We start from the raw sequence: 23,426 nt of genomic DNA, 5'->3' as shown, positions 1-23,426 counted from the left end.
TCATGGCACATATAGATTCAAAGCATTAGGAATTTGGGAAGAGAACAGTCTATAAGACTGTTATTAGGAGCTAAAGTTTACCACTCAATTAAAATATACAGGAAACCATTTTGATACAGAGATTTTCATTTCAGATTTTTTTTTTTTTTTTTTTTTTTGCTTAGCTTGTTTCTCAGTTTTTCCCCCTGTGTAGAGTTCCATCAGATCCATGTATTCCAATTATTTTCTTTTTCAGGATTATATTTCACACAGTTGGGGGCCTTTTTTGTACAAATGTTGGCATTTAATAAGGGAAAATTGCCTATGATGCTGAGATAATACCAATGTTTTTAGTGCTAGAAAATATTATTTTTTATAACCATATCTAAATATCTTGAGATAAAAATTCCCCTTTGACTTTTTTTCCTTTCCCTTGTTTGGCAAATTCCATTATAAAATTATAAATTGCTAAAAAGTGTCCTTTCCATACTAGTTCTTCTTCCTTGTACTCATCCTAAGAAGTCTTAAATCTGGAACATTTGCTTTTATCTTATCTATCTGTTTCCTGGCTACTAGAAAGAAATTTTTTTTTAGCACTGATATCACCCTACCATGAAGTTCCAAATGTAAGATGACTGTAGGACTTGAAACAAAAAAAATTAAAAATATCCACACTCATTCTCTCAGTTTGAAGCAAATGTCTTTCCCTATTTCTAAAGATATTTGTGATTGTTTAACTTAAAAGTGAGAAATGACAATCTGAAAGCATCTCCATCCTTTTGAAACAGGTCCAGATTGGTTTATTTCCTAAAATGTCACTTTGGAAAGTGGCCATTTGATGGGCCAGGAACATAGCAATAAACAACTACCTCTTTGCTCCTCCAGATTAGATCTCCCACTCCAATCCAGCTTCTTCCTCTTTCCACAAAATAATTTGTCAACTATTTTACAATGTGACATGTTTGGGAAGGATAAACATACAGTAGGAATATGTCTACTGCTATGCAAACCTGGCTGGTCCATTTTGTCATGGACTACAATGATTATATCACCTCATTAAGAATTCTTTAGGGATCCTCCACCCCCTCTCCCCCCCCCCCTTTTTTTAAAGAGACACTTCCTTTACAGGGAAAGGATGATAGTCTCCTCAGGGTTTCAAGTCACCTGCAGCTTTTTCTCTACATGTTCTACCAAAAGAAAAGGTGGATTCTAACCCAATTGCTTAGCATTTTACATGGCAAATCAGCATTAAGGCAAATGGGTCTATCTCAGATTTGAGAAACAGAAAGCTACATGTGGCCCATAATGGCACCTAAGATCAACTTTTCAGGAGGTATTAGTGAAAATTCTTCCTATTTTGCTAAATTTGAACAAAGACACTTTCAAGTCTACTACTGTTAAACAGTTAAACATATTTTAAAGTGGCTTTTGGCCTTCTTTCATTTGTAACATGTATTGAGTGATTTCATGTCATTATCTTCTAGCTTTGAGTTTTTTTTCTTAAGGTCAATCTTCTCTTTTTATTTTATGGGTGGAATCACTTGTTTTCCAAAATATCAAAACAATTCCATGACATAGTTAATTAACTAATGCTCCCTCTATTGGTGGTAAGTGGAAATATTAGTTTTACAACACTGATATTTTAAAAAGCAAAATTAGCAATAGAAAAATGAACTTACTTTATTTTGGAAGCTGTTCCTTACTAACTGTTAAAACAGGTCAGTTTTGGACACACAGTTCTTGGTAGGACTCCTCTTAGAAATCACAATAGGTTATACTCAATAGTCAGTTAACCACCTCAAATGTACATTAAAACTTCCAGCAAAATATCCACTGAATTAAGCACTGTGGGACCAAATCAAACTCACAAACACTTCAGTTACACTAACCTTACTAAGCGTCACAAAGAACTTATGAAAAAGATCCAAGTTAACCAAATGTCTGAAATATATGAATAAAACCAATTTAGTCATTACAGAGTTGTTTGTGTTGGAAGATTTTCCCTCGTTTGCTGCACAGTTTTTGTAAATAAAATGGTGACAGGAAAATTAGAAGGAAAATTAAATTAAAATGTAATGTAATTTTGAAACTAAAATACTCTCTCCTTTCTTCTTTTTAAAACTGTAGTTTGGTGTTTTGCTTTGTTTAAAGATTTGCTTTCCCCTAAGTGTGTTAAAATATGCCCAGCAATGAAATCACTTTGGGAGTTTTAGCTAGGTTTAAGAAATCCTAAATTTGAGCTGGAATCCCTTCAGGACACTGTCTATAATGAAAATATCTCTATTATAATACCTTGATCAGGACCGAGGAGAGAAATCCCAACTAGGAAGAGAGAGTGGCATCTGGTATGATGCAATAGATTGGTGGTCTTTTGAGTGGTGGATGTTGGCATCTGGGAATTTTTAAATTTCCCTAAACCCTCTCTAAGAAGCAAGGGTTAATTAGTCATCTGAAGAATGATCATCTTATTTAGCCCTCTTAACCATGGTGGAAATAGTCAGAAGGTGATATTTGAAAGGAAAAAAGTAATTTTGGCATCAATGCATCTTGAACTGTAACAGGCTTCTCATAATGATGCTCTTTGCAGTTGGGAAGGGTGAGGAGCTATGGCAGAGTTTTGTGAACTCCTCTTCCTGGCTGATCACAAAAGAAAAGATCCCATTTATCAAGACTTCTAGACCACTAGTGTTTCACCAAGAAAAAAAGTAAAGTCAATAGAAATTCTAGAATTGTAAGATCTCAATGAAATTTTGGAGAAGCAAGCAATCTCTGAAAGATAAAGTCTCTTCCATGAAAAAGAACAGAATTCTAGATGATCAGTTGAAAAAAATTATTCAGTGGGGCAACTTAAGCTTGCTAAAGTCAAAGAACTACATATCAAAATACAAAGCAGCAATTCAAATTACAGCAGGGATGGGCTGGCCACAGAGGCCCTCATCAACCCAGGCAATACTTAAAATAATAAAAATTAAGAAAAATTAAAAAAAATATGAAGAAAATATCCTTCCTCTCTTTCAAATATAACTATAGTTGCCTTTTATTCTTTCTATCTGGAAGCAGTATCGCTAACCTTAACAGTCTTGACTTACCAAAAAATATATATATGTGTGTGAAATAAAATAAAAGAGAAGGAATTGGTGGCAGTGTATGCAAAACCAAAATGAAAAAAAATTACTTTTAACAATTTCACTTTTTTTGTTTTTTTTTTTACACAAATACTGTTGTAAATATATTAAAAAAATCAGCATTCTATCTGGTAAACGTCACTTTTGCCCCTCTATAAAATTTTGAATTAAAAAAGCCTCAAGAACTTTTTATTGTTCCCCCCCACCCTCCATTTCTCTTTCTTTTTCTCTTCCACAAGAATATATCCTGACACTTTTTTTTTTTTTTGCAAAGATTGTTGGAAATAATCCTTCTCTTGTACCTAGAAACATAGGTGCACATTTCTGATATCTTTGTTTTATCCGCATTCCTGCCTTTCATGAAAGTCCCTCTTGATTGTGCTGAGGCTGTGGCTCAGCGAAGACACTGAATAAATACGATAGCCACTGTTGCTTGTTGCTTGTCCAAGTCTTCCTGGCTTCTGCTGCAAGAGGGGGATATGGAGAAGGTGGGCCAGGGTGTGTGGACCCGGGCAGAATCTGGGGGAGAAGCCTGCCATTCGTCTTTCTTTCCCACACCACTGAACCCACTGCCCTTCCCACCCCCACAGCCCTTTTATGAAATCAGACAACGTGGTAGGTGGAAAACAGCAGGGCCTTTCCTCTGGGTTTTCAACCAGAAGTGATATTCCACAGTTTTAACTGGTTACTGTGAAGTCCAAGCGGCCAGAATTGTGAAAATGTCCACTGAAACACTGCAAGCGGTGTACTTAAAGACAGTAGGCCTTTTAGATTTTGTTATATATTTTTTGTAGTGCTCTTCACAAGTGGAAATTTTTTTTTTTTTTTTTTTTTTTTTTACTTTTTTTTAAAAGATTTTTTTGTAAAGAAGGGTTGTATTTAGAGGCCAGTAGCTAGAGATCCAACCAGTGGACCTCTTGAAGCACTACCAGGCCTTAAGGCCACCATCCGAGGGAGACTGGGAAAACTATTATTCACCCAAGCCTCCGGAAATGTAATGTACCAGCAGGCAAAAAACAGTTCTTCATGTAGTACAAAAGGAAACGAAACAAAAACAAAAACAGAAAGTAAAAATGAAACCAAAACATTTCTTAAATTCTAGTGCCATAGCTTTTTTGTTTGTTTGCTTTTTGTTGTTGTTTTGTTTTGTTCATAAGAAAGAGAGAAAGATACTACTTATCCGTCAGACACATGCATCCTCATGTGGTCGTTGAACTGCTCGATTTGGTCAAACTTTGCTGGGCAGACGGAGCAGACGTAAGTGGTCCCCTCCGTGCAGGCCACCACGCCTGGGGGGCCAGCGCGGGCACCTGGGGGTGTGCCTGCAGGGGGGGTCCCATTGCTGGCACTGTGCAGGGCCACGTGTCGCTCCAGGAGGGTCTTGTGAGAGAACTTCTTTTTGCAGATGTAGCACTCGTAGGACTTCTCTCCCCGGTGGAGGCGCATGTGCACGTTGAGGGAGCTCTTCTGGGTGAAGCGCTTGTTGCAGATACTACACTGGTATGCCCTCACTCCTGTGTGTGTCACCATGTGCTTGATAAGGTAATCCTTTAAGGAGAAGGAGCGCCAACAGATGCTGCATTGGTGGGGCTTCTCACCTGTTGATGTAGGAAGAGACAGCAAGCAGGACAGAGCGAGATATAGCAAGGGATGGAGAACGAAGGAGAGAAAAACAAGACAACAAAAAAGAAAAACAAAACAATTAAAAAATAAAATCTGATTGCTTAATGGATCATCCTTGATTGAAAAGTCCAGGTCCTGCTAGCCTCTCATGTGCAGAGAAATTTTGCTTTATGGGGATGCCGGGACAGTTTTGTTTTCCATTTCCCTATGCCATAAAACGGCTTTCTTGGAAAGCTACCAGATATTCCCCACTAAAAGTCTTCAAAGTCACTCTGTGGAAAAGGGAGGGCTACTTTTCAAGGGGGCCACTTTCAGTGTCCTGATTAGGGGATTTAGTGTTTCCCATTAACATTATCAAACAAATATAAGAAATAAAAGAGAAGAAAGATCTCTGGAGACATGGGGTGCTCTAGAATCCTTGAGAACTAAGGATATTGGTCACTATAGCTTGGTTCCTTGGGGAAAATCCCCACTTCTAGTAGTCTGTCTTATAAATACATCTATGTGTTGATTGCGAGTTTTGAAAATATTTGCCAACATAGGAACAAGTCATTTTGAAGAGTTATACTTTCAAGTTTATCTACTTTAGACAGAAATCTTCCTAACGTGTAACTTAAGGGTTAATTGTCTGTTCTCTATTGACTGTACTGAGCTGCAGGCTGGCCTCATCGGGTGTAGAGGCTGAGTAGGCAGTGGGCAACATGATGATATCAGACTCAAATGGTCCTATTCAAATCTGGGCACCAACACTCTACACACCACTCTGACAAATCACCAAATGCCTCTGAGGTATATAGTCCTACTTACCTCATTGTGCTGGTGTTGACATAAAATACATATGAAATCACTTTGCAGACCACCAAGAGCAGTGTGGGAATACATGCATGGTATTCTTATTACAAAGATACCTCCCACCCCCATTAAATGCTTCCATATGCATTTTGAACTCTTGGGTCAATTTTTAAAATAGTTTTCCTGCATCCTCCTTTGCTCTCAGCCTGTTGGCAGAAACCCTTGTTTCTCCTCATTTTACTGCTTTGGTTTGGCTTAGAAACCAAATGATCAAGTTTGTTACAAACAGTAAGGTAAGTAATAATACTCAGTCACTTAATGACCACATGAGGTATTCTTAAAGTACATGGGCCTGTGGCATCTCTTTAAGATAATTACTTAAAGACTTATTTTCTTTGTGCTGTTTGGTCTGAGCTCTGCTCCTGACAGGTGAGATGAACTGCGTATTTGGTCGATCTCTCACTTCATTCCTGATTGCCCAGTATAGGCCCTTGCCTCAGAGAAAAAAGTCCTTCTTCTATATATTCTTTCATGATCCAAACTAAAACCCAAAGCCTCTGAAACTCCTTAGGGTAACACTGCAACATTCGAACTATGCATCAAGGTAAGAAATCTTTTAAAATTTGAGCTAACTTCCATTTAAAATATATGCCTTGGCTGTTTTTCCTTTTTTCCCCATTAAGAAACAGAAGAGCTTTGATGTGTCATGGTAATAGCAGCAATGAAAACAATCGCCATGTATTGAGTGCTGACTATGTAGCAGGGTTGGTATTAAGTGCTGTATGTTCATGATCCATTTTACTAAACTTTTTTTCATCAGGAATTTTTTTTGTTGTTGTGTTTTCAAACATAAACAGATATGTTTTGAAGCACACTGACCAGACAGTATGATGCATAAGATCACAGGGTTAGAAGAGAATTCTACTTTTAGATTAGAACAGGAAAGTTTAGGGAAGCCTCATTGCTAATAATCTCAATTTGCTGAAGACTTCAGTCTATGCACAGTGTTTACATTGGTACTTTTTTTTTTTTTTTGAAGTAAGACATTCCCTAAGAGAGACAGTCATGCATGTTTTTAGCCGAAACATTTCTGTCAGCTGTAAACATGCTTGGAAGTCAACTGGTCTTTGCTATCCTCCTGCTTTCAGACAATTTATAGAGGCTATGATGGGCTGGCCAACTATCATTTAAAATGTGTCTACCTGTCACCTTTTATGGGAAACGTGCCTTAAACTGCAGATGGTATTTTGGCTGCTAGGAAGTTGAAACTTCATCTATGTTAAAATGCTCTGCTGTTTGAAACTTTCACCTTCTGTGTGTTTTTCCTCGAGGCAAGGTCACTGATGAAGCCTTTTTATTTTCACACTCTTCTAATGTGTCTATAAATTGATTCTTCACAGTTGTCATGTTTCTCTCCATAGCATATATAGGTATGCTGTTTGTGTGCATGTAGTACTGGCTCTACCATTAATTACCCATGTGATCCGGGGCTTTTTAAGTGTTTTCATCTCTCTGGGTTTGTTTCATTTTCCGTATGTGAGGAGTTGGACCAGGCACTTGCCACATGGTCCTTTGTGGATTTAGCGGTCCTCAGTCCATGGTGGACCACAAACCCTGAGGACTCTAGTCCTGGCCTTGTCAGTGAATGACCCGAGGGCAACCTGCTTAGTCACTGAATGCATTACCAGTCCTACATTTTAAATGAGACAAAGTATCCTGTTCCCTTCCCTGCCACAGAACAATGGTATGTTATTTAATAAACAGAAATGTTTGCAAAGCACTTGGGAGCTCCTTAGAGGAAGGTGCTGTCTATAATTATTAAGGTGCTGTCTATAATTATTGAGGTGCTGTGATGGTGGAGTGTAGGTATTTCAGAAACTGTTTTACTAAATGGGGTATATTTTCAGATTAGTGAGGTGCTCACAACCTTCACTTCTGTATGAATTTGAAATGCAGTCACTCTGCAGGAATGAATGATTGTGTTTTAAGAAAAAATTTTTCCCATGATTTTCTTGTGTATTACTTACAGCAATCCCAAAATGGTTTTAGATATTATACAAAAAATGGATGAGTTCTGTTGATTGTTGCTCTCCAGGTAAAGAAACAAAAAGTGAAGATAAATGGTCAGAGATGGCTTTCCAGGTTTAAGCCTACGGTTAGGAATGAGAAGTCTGATTTGTCAGAAGGGGACACAAAGCAAAAAGTGGATACTTGAATTATAACATCAAGGGGAAGGTCATATAAGTTCCTTCACTTTAAAATGATCCATTTGGGCCTATACAGATGTAGGAGTCAGATATGAATTCCATTTCCTTGGCTGAGTGACTTGGGCCTGTCATTTAACCTCTATAAGCCTCAGTTTCCTTATCTATAACTTGAGAATAATCTAGTAAGTACCTGTTTTGTGAAGGTGTTTTGAAAATGGAAGAGATAAAGCACTTAGTACAGAGCATGTGGTCATTTTAAGAAAAATTAAACTGTTCCATTTATCACAAAGGAACCAAGGATAAATGAAACCAACTGCGAAATGACTTGCATGGCATATGGAAGTCAATCCTGAATTTTTAAAACATTATTTCAGATAATCAATAAAACAAGTGATTATATTGCAGCTATGTAATTCAGAGTTGGGGTATAGTCAACTCTCTCAATTACATATGTGAATGGCAAGAAGTGGCCTATGGATACAATGTCAGCACAGAGCACAGAGGATTTCCTAGGAAAGCCGCAACGGAGCACTGGAGGCACAGAAACCAAACAGCAAGGGAGGAAACTGAGGGGGAGGCAGTGCCCTTTACTGCCTTGCCAATGGTGTTGGGCATGGTAAAAATACACATTTTTCTCAATTTTTCAATGCCTGCTCATCACCTTCTTCTCATGAACCAGCTCTGACACTTAATCTACTATGACTGAAAAGTGAAAAAAAAAGAGGAAGAACGATACTGCTTAGGTTAGAAGATGCAGAGCGTTCTGCCTGAAGCTCAGAAAGTTCAGGTAAAAGCCATCCTAATGGGTAAAGACACCCAACTTTGAATAGGAACCTCTTGCACTGGGGGCTCAACAAGAACCCACTTATTCTACTGATTTTTTTCCCCTCATTTTAACCAAGGCTTCTCCTGAGCTGTGAAAAGGACAATGAATGCTGTTATCAGGAGATTTTTCAGAAGCACTGTTCCTGCCTAACTCTGTTCTCTCTGCCTCCCCATCATTTGCCCTAGTACAATGCCTTCCTCTTTCGTGAGTATAGTGACGGGTCAAAAAACCAAGACAGGGTGCTTGATGAGAGAGCAGGCAGCAGGAAGGAGAAGAAAGAGGAGAAGGTGGGTAGTGGAAGATGGCCACTGGTGAGGAGAGCAGAAGGAATAATTGAAAGTGCAGGTCCTCTGAATGGGGAACATCGAGACTGGACCAGAAAATGGGGTACGTTCCAGATTAACAATGGAAGTACATTCAGACGGAATCATATGGAGCTTTTACTGGTTGCAGAGTGTAGTCTCCACCAAGAGACGTCTGTTTAAAAGAGGACCCACATGGTCGGGTGCCGTGGCTCACGCCTATAATCCCTGTACTTTGGGTGGCTGAGGCAGGTGGATCACCTGAGGTCAGGAGGCTGAGACCAGCCTGACCAACATGGTGAAACCCCATCTCTACTAAAAATACAAAAAAAATTAGCTGGGTGTGGTGGTGGGTGCCTGTAATCCCTCCCAGCTACTCAGGAGGCTGAGGCAGGAGAATCACTTGAATCCGGGAGGTGGAGGTTTCAGTGAGCAGAGATGGCACCACTGCACTCCAGCCTGGGGGACACAGTGAGACTCTGTCTCAAAAAAATGGGGGGCCCACACACCTGAGATATCAGTGGTGTGATTGCCTGCCAGCCTTTCTGTTCATTCCCTGGGATGTGATCCTGTTGCCAGCTTGGACTGCGAGGCTAAGAGGGACTGCCTATTGGGAATATGCTGCATTCACAAAATATCTGTGGCTTCAGTGACAACTAAGATATTTTAGTTTTAAGCAGAACTTTGGAGCGTTTCATACATGTTACTTGACTTTTCTTACAATTTTGTGAATAGAATGGATATTAACATCCCCAGAAAATAGCATCTCCAATTAGAGAGTTGTACTAACATCTTGAAGGTCACCTAAGAAGTCAGTAACACCTGAGAGTATAAAATACTAGCCCAACCAGATTATCTTCCTCTCCCCTGTTAACAATTCTTTGTTCTCTGGATTACGCTGCAAAATGTATGATGCTACTATAACACATATTAATGGCTTTGACAGTTTTACAGCATTCATAATTAAGTGTTTTCACATAAATTATGTTATTCAATTCACAGAGCAATCATGTAAAGTAAGTACTACAGATCTGAAAAACTGAGGCTCAGCTTGGTTATAGAACTTACCCAAAGTCACTCAGTCAGAAAGTGGTAATATCATGGCTTTCTCACTCCAAACCTTATACTTGTTCCTTTACACCCACTGGCTTGATATAATTAATAGTTCAAGCTCCATATGGGGATTAACACATTATCTTCGTATGACTATTATGGCCCAATCGCCAATATTGTTATGCTACTATTGTTACTATGTCTATTTACATTGAATTCATGGCTGAAATAGCTGATCTTCTCAAAGCAATAAGCAAAATTACCATATGTGCAGAGGATACCAATGGGCTAAAAACAGTCATCAATGAATGGGCTGTTGATAATATGATTCAGAAAACGCCAAAACACTTATCTTTTATGGGTTAAAAAACCCACAAAAGTGTGAAGACAGATGTATGTACAATGTATTCTCTAGCAAATAAAAAAGAGAAAAAACAAATTTAAAAGTCTTGCTATGAAAAGAATGTATCTGTGTATAAGTCCCTTGAATTAAATTCTCCTGGAAAGCATGTTCACATTTTAAAATTTTCTTTTATTTATTTTATTTCAATGGTTTTTGGAGACCAGGTGGTTTCTGGTGAATGTGCAAATTCCCCAAATGAATGGGCATATGAAAGTGTGATATACATGTGTATATACATGTGTGAAATGTATGTCTCTGAGTGTGTGTGTGTTTCTGCTGTCACAGAGCTTACATTCTAAGGGGAAAGTGTTAAGCTAATACATGAAGATATAAATAATACAAGTCAGTACTGCTAAATACCAGAAGGGATACATTTGCCCTGTGACCTATGTAATTTGGAAAACTCAACTTCTCTCTTACATGTGATTAGTTTCTGTGATATAATTTATCCACTACAAAATCAAGCTTTGATCCACAATTTTGATTTACTTTTTCTAAACAGATTCTTAGTAGTAGAATTTTTAAAAATAATGTTATGTAACAAAAGCAACCTGATGCCATCCTTCTAATTACCCAGGCTCACCTCTCTAGGGGATTGATTCTCAACTTCAGCATGAACCAGGGCTTGTTACAGATTGCTGGGCTCCATCGCCTGAGTTTCTGATTCAGGATGTCTGGGGCGGGGGTGAAGGGTGGGGGAACATAATCTGCATGCTGCTAGTGTGGGGATCATGCTGCTCCAGGGTTATCTTTGAATTTTCCCTATTGCTTGCCTTCCATATCCACGTTGACACTAAGGCTTATCCTTCTTATATTCTCTGTCTTTCCCTTTCATTTCCATTCCTTTATTTGACTTCTGCTTTTTTCTCTTGATGGAAGGGGGTAGAGGTGAACACTGCTTTGCTCCCTGAGAGGATGGTTTGTGTTATCTTTGGTTTTTTTTCTCTAATTCTGTTGCTTTCAAACATGTCCTTAACTCTTAGTTTCCTTTCTCACAACTTTTATGCAGCTGCAGTAGGTGAATGAAAGAAACTCCTAGAGACAAGGAAGTCCTCTGTGGTTTTTTTTAGCAGTGGATAAAGATTGGTTAGGTGAGGAATTTTCATTTTTACTGTTATAAAAATTGTTAAGGAATAAGAAAATTCTTTTATGAAGAACATTCAAGAGCAATCTAAGGAGTATAAAGTAGTTCCAGTGTTTACATTCCAAAGAGGAAGGACACATGTCAAGCGTGTATTATTCAGAGACAGGAAATAGAGCACAGCAACTCAGTGTCTCCTGGGTACTAGGGGTGAAAAGTAATAATTGATGAGGATTTTTTATTTTTCTAATTAAGTAACACTTTGCCTCTTCTGAAAAGCTCTCATATGCATCATATGTTTACATCAGAAGGCAGGAAAAAATCATTTTTATTTTAAAGTCAAAGAAACAGAGGGTTGTGAAATTAACTGACTTGTTGAAGGACACACAGCCATTTAGAGGAAACAAAACTGGATCCAAATCATCTAATTCCAGTACAATCGTCTTTCAATTGTGCCTCTACTTTAAATTTTTGTGTTATAATCACTATGAAATATACTTTACAACTAAAGCTTCCTTGATTCTTAAAGGTAGAGCTTAGCTCCAAAGTCAATATGACGGACTACTTCTTTGTCTCAAACACATTTTTTTTTTTTTTTTTTTTTTTTGAGACAGAGTCCTGCTATGTTGCCCGGGGTGGAGCACAGTGGTGTGATCTCCGCTCACTGCAACCTCTGCCTCCTGGGCTCAAGTGATCTTCCCACTTCAGCCTCCCAAGTAGCTGGAACTATAGGTATGCAGCACCATGCCTGGCTAATTTTTAAAGTTTTTGTAGAGCTGGCATCTTTCCAACTTGTCCAGGCTGGTCTCAAACTCCTGGGCTCAAGTGATCCTCCCACCTTTACCTCCCAAAGTGCTGGAATTACAGGCGTGAGCCACCATGCCTGGCCCCAAACACTCTTTCATGAATGTGGATCATTAACATAGAGCAGTACAAGATTTTAACTGGACTCTGAATCTTAGAATTGATTCTCTTGTTTTTTTTTTTTTTTTTTTTTTTTTTTTTTTTTTAAGAGATGGGTACCAGGTTGGCCTCGAAACTCCTGGGCTCAAGCAGTCTTCCCGCCTCAGCCTCCTGAGTATCTGGGACTATTGGTGTGTACCATCACACACAATTTATCTCTGCAGTCGTTGAAAGCAACTACCATCTATATTAAACTTTGGAGTTACTGAATTGCTAAGACAGTTACTCTGCAGGTCTATTGGTTTGCATAGTAGCTGTGATGGAGAGAACCCAAATGTCTTTCTTTTTAACTTTGTCAAGCTATTCTTTCTTTTTAGGATTCTTTTTAGTTAGAGTATGGGTGGGAACACAGAGTCCAACCCTACTCTTACGAGTATCCCCATGCTCCCTAGAACCTTTTTATATTAACATTTGGACTTTTTGCTTTGAATTTTTATCACTTCCACTGGGCTCTTGTAAAGTTTTGAGGTTCCATTTTTTTATGTTTTCCCCAGAAATTGAAAAGCTCACATTTGGAAATGTGAGCTACAATGAACCCAGGTCTTGAATTATTTCCACATGTTCCGGCTGTCTTGCTTTTTGAAAATCTAGACCAATTGTTCTAAAACTTTGTTAGGTTAGGGGATCCTTCACTTAGACAAAAGTCTTGAAAGACCGATAGGATTTCCAAACTGCCACTGCCAAATAATTTTGGAATGACAGGGAAGAGCATTACTTCTTTTAAATTAGGGGCCTGATTGATATATGCACATTATTATTTTCAGGTGGGGCTATATTATACACACCATTACAATAACATTCATAATTTACTGAGGATGTTCATAATTTACTAGAAGACTGAAGTTCACACTTTAAGCATAACTCAGATTTATAAAATGACTCTACCTATAGCTTTTGCATCTATAATGTCTGAGTGCACAAATCCTTTGTTGGTTTTCTCATGTCCAAATCTAGTTATCTCAGCTAACCACAGAATCTTTGGCAAATCCATTGGAGAAATGTATTTATACATCAAAAAGATATTTTTTGGTAGTACACTGAAAATTTTATGTTGCAAATTTAAAGACTTACCTTAGTATGTGATCTAACGGCATGTGTGAACTTTGTATCTGATAGGTCTACTTGAAGAGCCATACAGAGGGAAGAGTAGATATGTTTATGGATCCAAGACCAGCAAAGTCAAGTTTGGCTAAGGAGATAATTTCAAATGGTCCTTCCTATACCCCTCCCCGCAAGTTCCTTAATTTAATGGCTTATACATCAGCTATCTGGGGGAGGAAAGGATATAAACTATGTGATAATACTCTATAAATAATAAGTTGCTACAAAATAAAAACATTACTATTTGATTACTTCACCCAACAATGGTGATACCTAAACCATATGGAAAATTTATTGTGATTGACCTCAGGTCATTAGCACATTCACATTTATCCCTATAAATACACATAGCAACTTACCACTACCCAAATTTCTTCCTAAATTCAGTAGTGAGTCACTTTGTTTATTTGGAAGTGTGAATACTGTGATCTTTAAAAACTGATTCTCATAAAAGTACACACATTAATTTACATAATGTCCTGACTTACACTGCAAAGAAGGCAAAGTTTATCTTAAGTAATGTTCTATTTGAGTTGTACAATTCCATGTTTGATGCCTTGTCTCCATCTCTGTTGCTTTCTTTCCCTTCAGTCCCCAATCTAAACTTTGCTGTTTTATGTCCTGTCTCTTGGATTCCTACTACTTGACCTGAGAAACAAGGTTGTTTTGAGAAACTAATTTGTTTTCATGTATCAGAATTCAAGTATGTAACTTTTCCCTGGTAAATTATGTGTCATTTAATAAGGGTATTCTGAGGTCAGGCACAGTGGCTCGTGCCTGTAATCTCAGAACTTTGGGAGGTTGAGGCAGGCAGATGGCTTGAGCTCAGGAGTTTGAGACCAGCTTGGGCAACATGGTGAAACCCTGTCTCTACAAAAAATAAAAAAGTTAAACGGCCGTGGTGGCATGTGCCTGTAGACTCAGCTACTTGGGAGGCTGAAGTGGGAGGACTGCTTCAGTCCAGGAGGTTGAGGCTGCAGTGATCCGAGATCATGCTACTGCACTCCAGCCTAGGTGACAGAGTAAAACCTTGTCTCACCAAAAAAAAAAAAAAAAAAAAAAAAAAGAATTTCAAATATAATGATCATCAATGTTGCAGGTATTCTTAGGTCCAAGAGAATCTAGGTGAAATCAAAATTGTTTAGGTACTCACTTATATGGAGGCACATCCATGGAATGCGCAATTCTATGGGAATTCCATATCTCTGTCCCATTATGGAGCTAACGAAAAGGACTGGCTGAGAGATCAGGAGATCTTAGCTCTGGAATCACAGAATCTAGGGATGAAACACAATCTTGCCCATCTTGATGACTGAATCCTAGGTACAAAATCCCTAAAAATGTTCATCCATTTTCTCCTTGAATGCCTCTAATTACAGAAACTCACTCCATATAAAGGCAGTCTATCTGATATCAGAACAGGTCTGATTGTTAACAAAATTTTTCTTTTGTTTTGTGGAAAGAATCTCCTGATAGCATCTAATCACTGGTCTAGTTCTACCTTTTGGAGCCAAACTATACAAACTGGACATCTGCTCCTCTTAACCATCTTAATAATAGCTACCACTTATAGAGCACTTATTATGTGCTAGGAACTACCCTAAAGACTTCACATGTAGTAATTTATTCTCAAAACAGCACTATAAGGAAGGTGTATGACGCTTATTCTTATTTTATATGCAAGGAAACTGAAGTACAGAAAAGTTAAGTAATTTTTCCAAGGTGACAAGGTTTAGTAGTGGCTAAGGCCAAATTTAAAGCCAGACCATCTGGCTCTGGAGCTCCAGCTCTTCCTGACTACAATATGCTGCCTCTGAAACAGAAATACTTGAATATGGCTTATATGATGCCCGGAGTCTTCTCTTCTGCCGTCTGGACATCCCTAGGACATCCCTTCTCCATAAAGGATTTCTGTGATGGTGTCTCTTGGTGGCAGGGTGCTTTGTTCTTATGATGGGAGGAACACAGTTGGGGCTTCTAGAAGAGGCTTGTGGTGGGGTCAGTTTAAAATCTGAAAGATGATCCCAGACCTTCCCTTCTACCTGCCCACTTTGCCTTCCCACAGCCCCCTCAGCCCCTGCTGCCAGGCCTCCAGGTGGGGTGGCACTCACCTGTGTGTACGAACATGTGCTTGACGTAGTTCTGTTTGGCGGTGAAAGTCTTGTTGCAGAGAGTGCACTCATAAGGCTTTTTTTCGCCTTGCCCACTGGCTGTGCTGTGGCCTGCGGATGAGGCCAGGGGCTGTGGCGCTGGCAGCTGTGCAGTAAAGGTCGACAGGCCAGGCTGGGACACTGTCACAAACTGGGTCTGCTGGCCTGCCAGGGGCTGTGGCAGGCTGAAGAGGAAAGGCTTGGGGCCACTGCCCGCGGGCTGGGTAGTGAAGAGGGCTGGCAGGTAGGTGTTGCCAGCTGTGCCAATGACCTGTGTGTTGCTGGTCAAGGTCAGAGGCATCCTCAGGTTGCTGGTGAGAGTTTCTGTCTGGCGTAAGTAGAGCTGGGTACTTGGCAATGGCTGCCCGATGGACGTGTTGACCGAAGGCTGTTGCAGGACGCTCTTGTCGGAGCTGTTGCTGACAGTGATAACAGTGTTGTCCATCTCCACTTCATTGCTTCTCTCCGGAGAGGAAGCACCTGTTTCTAGCTGGTTTGGCTGCGGGCCACCCTCGGCAGGAGCTTCTGCAGCCTGCTCAGGTTGGGCGGGTTCAGCCTGGCCGTCCCGCGCCGCCCCAGGCCCAAACTGCTGCTCCACCGAGTCAGGCTCGGTGCCTATGGAGGAGCTGACGCCCGAGTCGAAGCTTTCACCTTTGGGCTCACTCTCGGTGCCCTCGGCCTGGTCTGTGTCTTCCGTGCACTCCTCGGATTCGTTGCGCTCCAGGATCTGCACCCTTTGCTGCCCGTAGTAGTCGTAATCGTCCTCCATCTCCTGCTTGATGTGGATGTTGCCCACTAGGGTCTGGATGCGCACAGGCCGGGGCTGCTTGCGGCAGTGCGTGGTCTCGGGGGTGGTGGACAGGTAGCGCTCCATCTGCTGCGAGCGCTCATGGATGCGTGTGATCCAGCTGGGGTCTTCCATGTGGTGGTCGCGGGGCAGGCCGAGTGCAGTCTCGTGGTGGCTGACCACTGCACCGCTGTAAAAAGAGCGCTCCCCGCTGCCATTCTGCATGGAGCACGCGTAGAGTGCCGAGTAGATCCTGTCCACGCTGTGCTGTGGGTGGCTCTGCAGGTAGCCCGACTCCGTGTCGCTGCTTTGCCCTGACGTGCCTGACTCGGGAGTGCCCCGCGGCGTGTCCTGGCCCGAGTCTTGGATCCCCGGGAACACATCGCCCACGTTCTGTGACACGATGCGCGTGCACTCGTCGATGACTGTTTTGATCTGCAGGATGCTGGCGGCCGTGAGGATCTGCAGAGCTTCCGACTGCGAGACCCGTAGCACGCCGCTGTACATGAAGTCAATGAGCTTTTGCACTGACTGCACTGACACCACCGACGGGATCTCGATATCGCTGTAGCCAAGCAGCAGTTTGTCCTGGAAGAAAGGGCTGCCGGCTGCCAGCACGCAGCGGTGTGCGCGCAGCATGCTCCCGTGGATGCGCACCGTTACGTCACAGAAGTGGCCACGGTTGCGCTGCTCGTTGAGGGTCTCGAGCACGGAATTGCTGAAGTTGTGAAGGTTGATGCTGTGAATGCGCTCGGTCATCCCCTTGCAACTGATGTCACCTGCAGCATGTCAACGCAGACACAAAACAGGCATGGGTCAGATCTAGCTGGCTGCATTCCTAGCACCTAGGTTTCAGGTGAGTAATGCTCATGGCTCCTAGAAGCACTGCCCTTACATACGCAAGCGGGGAGATGGACAGGCTGCGGCATACAAACTGTAGGTACGATGGCCTGAGGGAAAAGGACCTTGAATTTTGCTCCAATTCCGGCCTTAGCGCCGCAGCCATTTTGGGTATCCATGTTAATTGCCCAGAGCTTCGGCTGAGTTAGAGTGGCCTAATAACCAGATGGTTTGCTTGCCTGCTATTCCTATAGCTTCAGCAAAAAACTGAAAGGCAAATGGAAGACTTGTTCTTATGGCACACTATACCTCCACTTTATTTTTATTTATGCATTTATTTACTTGCCTTCACTTTAGACAGGCCTAAGCCCAGATTCTTTGGGAGAGTTTACATTTCCCTCAACTTATCCAAGTCCCTTATTTTATTCATACACAGTGACCATATTCATAGTTAACAAATAAACCTCCTTCCTATTAAGTCATGTGGCATATTATCAAAACCCACACCATGTATGCAAAAATTCGTGAAAATTCAACCCAGACTAAGACGTCTACCAAACAGTCATGACCATGCTTTCCGGATGATGGATGGGCTACAGAAAGCAATCTGCTTGCTAAAGGGGCACTCCATGGCTGCTTTCTGTATCTACTCATTCTTCTTGTCATCTCTGACAACCTGTCTGAGCACTTTCTAGGGTGGTTGCATGTGATATGGAAGGTTTTCTGAATTTTCTGAGGCTTAATGAAGAAGGAATGTTAAAAAGGTCAGAGATGGCAGTTCTGACCCAGGAGACTAGAGTACATTGGCGATCATATTTATTATTCAAGCGGGGCACTTTCAAGAGTGAAAGGGAGCATTGTTAATAATTAGGCCAGGATAGCAGGACTAAACCAGAAGTGGGATATATGATCTCCTTGGGTAATAGGGTGCTTTATGTACTTGCCACAGCGAAGTATTAAACAGCTCCCAGGAGGAAGGCAACAGCTATGTGGAGGCTGCGGATAGCCTGACCCAGTGCCACCCCTATAACATAGGCTGTATGACAAGGGATAATATTGATAAGATTTGGATTCAGAATGAGAAAGAAAACAGGTGGCCACAGCAGATCTTAGGGCTTTTCTATTTTTCTAGCTCACCTCTCAAATGGCTCTAGAGAATTCCCCTGCAAATAATTATTCAATCAGATTCCCCATTCTGGCCTTTACAACTGAACAATCAGCTTGAGAAAGTGAAGTAAGTGGGCTTTCAAAACCAAATGGCCCAAGCACTGACTGTTGGCTTGTGACCCAAATCTCTCCATCTTGTGAGAAGCCACCTGAGAGGTGACAGCCTGCAGATAGGAAGAAGGCCTACCTCCTCGAACTCTGACAGAAGACTTGTTCAGGAAACTCAGTTCAATGAGCTTTTCTACCTTGCTTCACTCAATCACCCTCACATGGTATGAGCTTAACTTAATAAATGTTCAATAATACAATTTGCACTAATTTGTGTAAGAGCATTCTTTCTTGTTTTGACTCCATCAGGTCTGTTATGTGCCTAAAATATTGTATTAGGCTACAGATTCCATCGTTTTTACTTATATAAGACAAATTCTCTTTGCCAGATTAAAGAATTAAGGTGAATCCCCTGTAACCATGTTAATACAAAATACGGCCCCAAAGAAGGGCACAAATAACCTAGGAAGGTCTGTTCAGGAACTCAATCAGCAGACGACCAAATTTCAAGTTCTTGCTGAGTTCAATCTACATACATACCACGATAGTAATCACAAGAGAACATTTTTTAGGGGTTACGGTTCTAACTGCTTTATGTATATGATTTCATTTAATCTTACAGCAACCATGGGGAGTAGATGATATTATTCCCATTTTACAGACGAGGAAACTGAGGCCAGAGAAACTAAGAAACTTGCTCAAGTACGCACAGGCAATTGCTGGTAGACTGGCATTTAAACCCAGGCTGTCTGGCTCTAGAGTTCACCCTCTTCACTGCTTCGTTATATTGCATAGTTTGCCCCGGACTGAGGTCTGGCCCTTAGGGATCCATGGCTCTGTTGTAAAGCTGTATGAAAGGCTTTGTCCACCACTACCTCCAGCTGCTTCTATACCTATCCGTGATTTACTATGGCTTTCATGTTTCTAGGCTGTCATGCTTCGATATAGCCTCAGTTGTCTAACTTAAATAACTTATTTTTTTAGACGTCACAGTGCAAGAAGTAAGACAACTAACTAACTGGCACTATGGTGTAGAATTTTCGATATACAATTTTACTATAACCAAGGTCTCTTTCATTTAAGAAAAACAATAGGCAGTAAAACTGGTTGTGTCTGTGATCATCTCTGTGTAGGATGGATTTATTACATTTTTTCTATACAAGTGAAAACACTCTTTAAACACACATTTGCTGATAGCATTGGTTACAACAATAACACTAGAGATGTCATATATGACAGAGTTTTCTTTCAGATAATTCTGGGAAGTAGCTCTATCACAATTATCACAATAATTAGTATCCACGTAGTATCTGACAGTGTATACAACTCTTTTACATGTAACATCTCATTTACCCCTTATAGCAAGCCTATATGTGTTCCGGACATGTTTTTTTTTTTTTTTTTTTTTTTTTTTTGGACAGAGTCTTGCTCTGTTGCCCAGGCTGGAGTGCAGTGGCACAATCTCAGCTCACTGCAACCTTCAATACCCGGGTTTAAGCCATTCTTGTGCCTCAGCCTCTCGAGTAGCTGGGATTACAGGGCGTGTGCCACCACAACACCCAGCTAATTTTTGTATTTTTAGTAGATGGGTTTTCACCATGTTGGCCAGGCTGGTCTCGAACTCCTGACCTCAGGTGATCTGCCTGCCTCAGCCTCCCAAAGTGCTGGGATTACAGGCATGAGCCACTGTGCCCAGCCCTTCAGGACAAGTATTCTTATTACTATTTCATATAAGAGAAAGTTGAGGCTCTCAAAATGTCTAAAAGACTTGCCCCAAAGTTTTACACAGTAGCACATGGCAGTGTTGGGATTAGATCCTATGCCTCTTAATGCTTTTTCCACTGCATAACAGTGGATCACTGAGGAATGAAACTTGAAGTGCCCAAAGATCGAGAGTTACCTTAATTCTCAGCAGAAAAAAAAAAAGACTCTGAAAGTAATGATGAAGGTTGCCTTCAGAGATGAGAAATGAACACATAATCACACACACACACAATTTCATGAGAAAAATGCAAACTGACCGGACTGGATTGCAAATTTAGTTCATCTAAACAATCAAGTTATCTACTAAATAGTCTGAGTTAAGACTTCTGTGATAATATTGCCACCAACTTCATTAAAAACCACAGAGACAAACCTAAACCTGCACACGTACACAACCTGATCTGACATGGCTGGTTGAATTTTATAGACACAATTCTTAAATATCTCCCTGAGTACACTGGCCCCACACTGCAGTGAACAGTCATGAAAAGCTGAATCGTTTTTGCTGATATGAGTACAGATGCGAAGGGGGACCCTGCCTCCCCATTCAAGCGCTCCTCATTCCTCCAGCACACAATGCTGAGGCAATTCCTTTCCCAGGCTTTCTTTTATTTTTAACACTAATACAGTGGGAAAAAGTTTCTGCCACAGCAAGGCAAAGTCCAGGCTTTTGTGAGCATGTCCTTTTCATCCAATGGACATTAATGTATAGATTCCAATGGAATAAATCTGAAATACTCTACTGTAGAAGATTTGTCCCCCATTGAAAACAAATCTTGATTAGATGGTTATTCAGGGAGTGTATAGGAAGGAATGGTGTGAAAATGCTAACTCTATTCTTTCTTAGATTGGCACTGAATAGGCATTTGGGCTATTCAAAAAAAAAAAAAAAAACAAAACCCACCACCACCCAAACCCCAACCCTATCAACTGTACAAAACCACAAAACTTTACATAGAGTATGTGATTATGTGTATTTGGGGATTCTTCCCCACCCGAAATAAAAAATGCACAGTGTTATGAACACAAAACTGATGGCAAAATGAAAAAGTGATAAAAATAGTTCCCTGTTTTAAAATAATAACTCACCTCCTTTTCACTAGAGTAAAAATATAGAGTCAGCCTGTGATGGCATTCCCCAGAAACATGGAAGGAATTGCAGTAATGAACGTCATCATGTATTCTAAGTGACTGTTCTGCGAGAGCACAACACAGATGGGGCTAAAGCAGGGGTGAGTACCGAAGGGAAAATCTGCCTGTGGGGAATTGGGGATAGAGGGCCTGACTCTCTGTTTTGCAGGAACCTTGCTCCTGCCTGTCCCTTAAGCTGCAGGGGTCCAGGGATAGGACTTAGCATGAGAATAAAAAGCTGCCTGCTCACAAGAGAAAATGAGCAAGAAAGGAAACAGCAGGCAATACAATCTCTTTTAATTAGGTGTGAAATCCAGTCCTTTCTCAATCAGGAGAGCAAAAGGATATATAAAATGAGACTAGTGCGAGGGTAAGATGCTATAGAGGGGGATGGGGATTTGAAATCTCTGGACTTGGAAGGAAACACCATCTCTCAAATGAAAACAATATAAATTTCGGTCCAGTTAATAAGCCTAAGTCAAGTGGCAGGGCCAGAAAGCCTTTGAGCTTTCAATTTGGGGCGCCAGATGAGGTTAGTGGGTCTGCACATGAAACAGGGTGCAGCTTGCCAAGTTAGTCACACTAGGAAAGAGTTAGTCATCTCTGGAGAAAGGGGGGATGTATTTTGGTGACTGAGCTCCCTTATTCTCCAAACCCCCTGCCTGGGGTAAGACCTCAGTTACATCTACTTTACCTCTTCATATATGCCAAGGGAGTCCTGCTGAATCCCTGCACTAGAGGAGGTATCATAGTTTCTCGCTCACAGGTTCCATCCAGAGCAAATGACTCTGAACCACCCTGCTCTCTCTTTCTATCTCACTAGTATCATCACAGTCTTGGGACGGTGGCTGGGAGCACTGGAGAAATCACACGCACATGGAAGGTGGCAAGCAGACAAGATCTCTTTCTCCTACCCTGGCTCCACATACCTGGCATATCCCAGCTGTTATTACCTCAGTAGTGAGACTAGGGAGGGTCATCAGCCTAGGGGAGGGAGAGCTGTACAGTTTTACTTACCCATTCTTGGGTGAAAAGGGGGATGTTTTGGGCCATCTCCCAATGAGGGTTCTCCTCTATCTTCCAGATTGTCTAAGCCCAGTCTGGAGGACCCATCAGGGATTTCAGCACATTTTTTAGCCATTGGTAACAGAATTCTTCACATAAAACATACATCAGTTGTTGAAGTTAGAAAAAATTTGACTTTACACTTGCAGAAATTTGACTTTCAAACATATTTGCAGGAATGGCTACCTATGAAAGTTGGGGACTAGCTGGATGTGCTTTTTTAGTCACTACTTATTATTTTATCTAGACAAAGACATTAAAAATTGCTAACTTGTTTACAGTATTTACAACACCACTCTATTTATGATCCCACTACTGTAATTGGGTATGTCTTTAATATTACCTGAATTTTTATTCATTCATAGAACATTTCTAGAGAATACTTAAAAGCAGTTAAAGGTCCTTGGTTTTATGTTTGGGTTTTAGGGGGTATGTATAGTTTTCATGAATGGACATGTTTATACTTTTATAGGAATAAGATCAGTGGCTTTCATCAAAATCTCAAAGGGGTCTGTGTTTTCCCCAAATTAAGAGCTGTGGATTGAGATTCAGGCATCCCTCTTGAAAATACTTGTAACTGCTTTCCATAGTCAAAGCTTCTAAAACTGATGCAAACTTTGTGATTGCATTACTCTCTGATGCATAAGGTCTGTTGAACTAATCTTTTCCATTTACTTAAGTTGAGCTGATGCTATTTTGTGTAAGAAAGCAAACAATCTTAGCCAAAACGAGAAAAGTTACTTTTCAGAAGAGAAAGATTTTTGAAAAAGATTGAAAGGGAAGACAGAAATATAGATAACTACTAATACTAGTAGAAATCTGGATTATGGCAGCCATATCGTTTACAACTGTTGAAGCTAACTATTATTTAGCAAACTTTGTCTTACTCAGAGTAGATACCTTTTGACAGTTAAGACAAATCCACAGAAGAATTAGAAAACACCCTTTAACATTTTTTGACTGTTAAAAATTAGATATTGTGGTATAATTTGAATAAAAAATAAATATAAACTCAATAT

The 23,426-nt window shown here is 40.6% G+C and overlaps 1 protein-coding gene and 1 long non-coding RNA gene across 41 annotated transcripts in view; one reads left to right on the top strand and one right to left on the bottom strand.

The window, feature by feature from the left end:
* Window positions 1-2,106: 2,106 nt before the first annotated feature.
* Window positions 2,107-23,426, bottom strand: part of ZBTB20 (zinc finger and BTB domain containing 20) — an 811,121-nt gene continuing 789,801 nt past the window's right edge. For all 40 annotated transcript variants that reach the window (XM_050781935.1, XM_050781939.1, XM_050781938.1 and 37 more), the window contains 2 exons: window positions 15,567-17,171; window positions 2,107-4,702 (listed from right to left, as the gene is read on the bottom strand). In XM_050781935.1, the coding sequence (XP_050637892.1) occupies window positions 4,281-4,702; window positions 15,567-17,171 (2,027 nt within the window). In that variant the 3' untranslated portion in view covers window positions 2,107-4,280. The remainder of the gene's footprint in view (window positions 4,703-15,566; window positions 17,172-23,426) is intronic.
* On the top strand, window positions 17,104-22,345 carry LOC126949265 (uncharacterized). Its single transcript, XR_007723643.1, has 3 exons — window positions 17,104-17,248; window positions 21,315-21,443; window positions 22,166-22,345. It is a non-coding gene; the product is annotated as an uncharacterized LOC126949265 (long non-coding RNA).

The sequence above is a fragment of the Macaca thibetana genome, chromosome 2, assembly GCF_024542745.1.
Source record: "Macaca thibetana thibetana isolate TM-01 chromosome 2, ASM2454274v1, whole genome shotgun sequence".
Taxonomy (NCBI): Eukaryota; Metazoa; Chordata; class Mammalia; order Primates; family Cercopithecidae; genus Macaca; species Macaca thibetana.
Note: the sequence above shows the minus strand (reverse complement) of the source record. Positions and strands in the feature narration are given on the sequence as shown.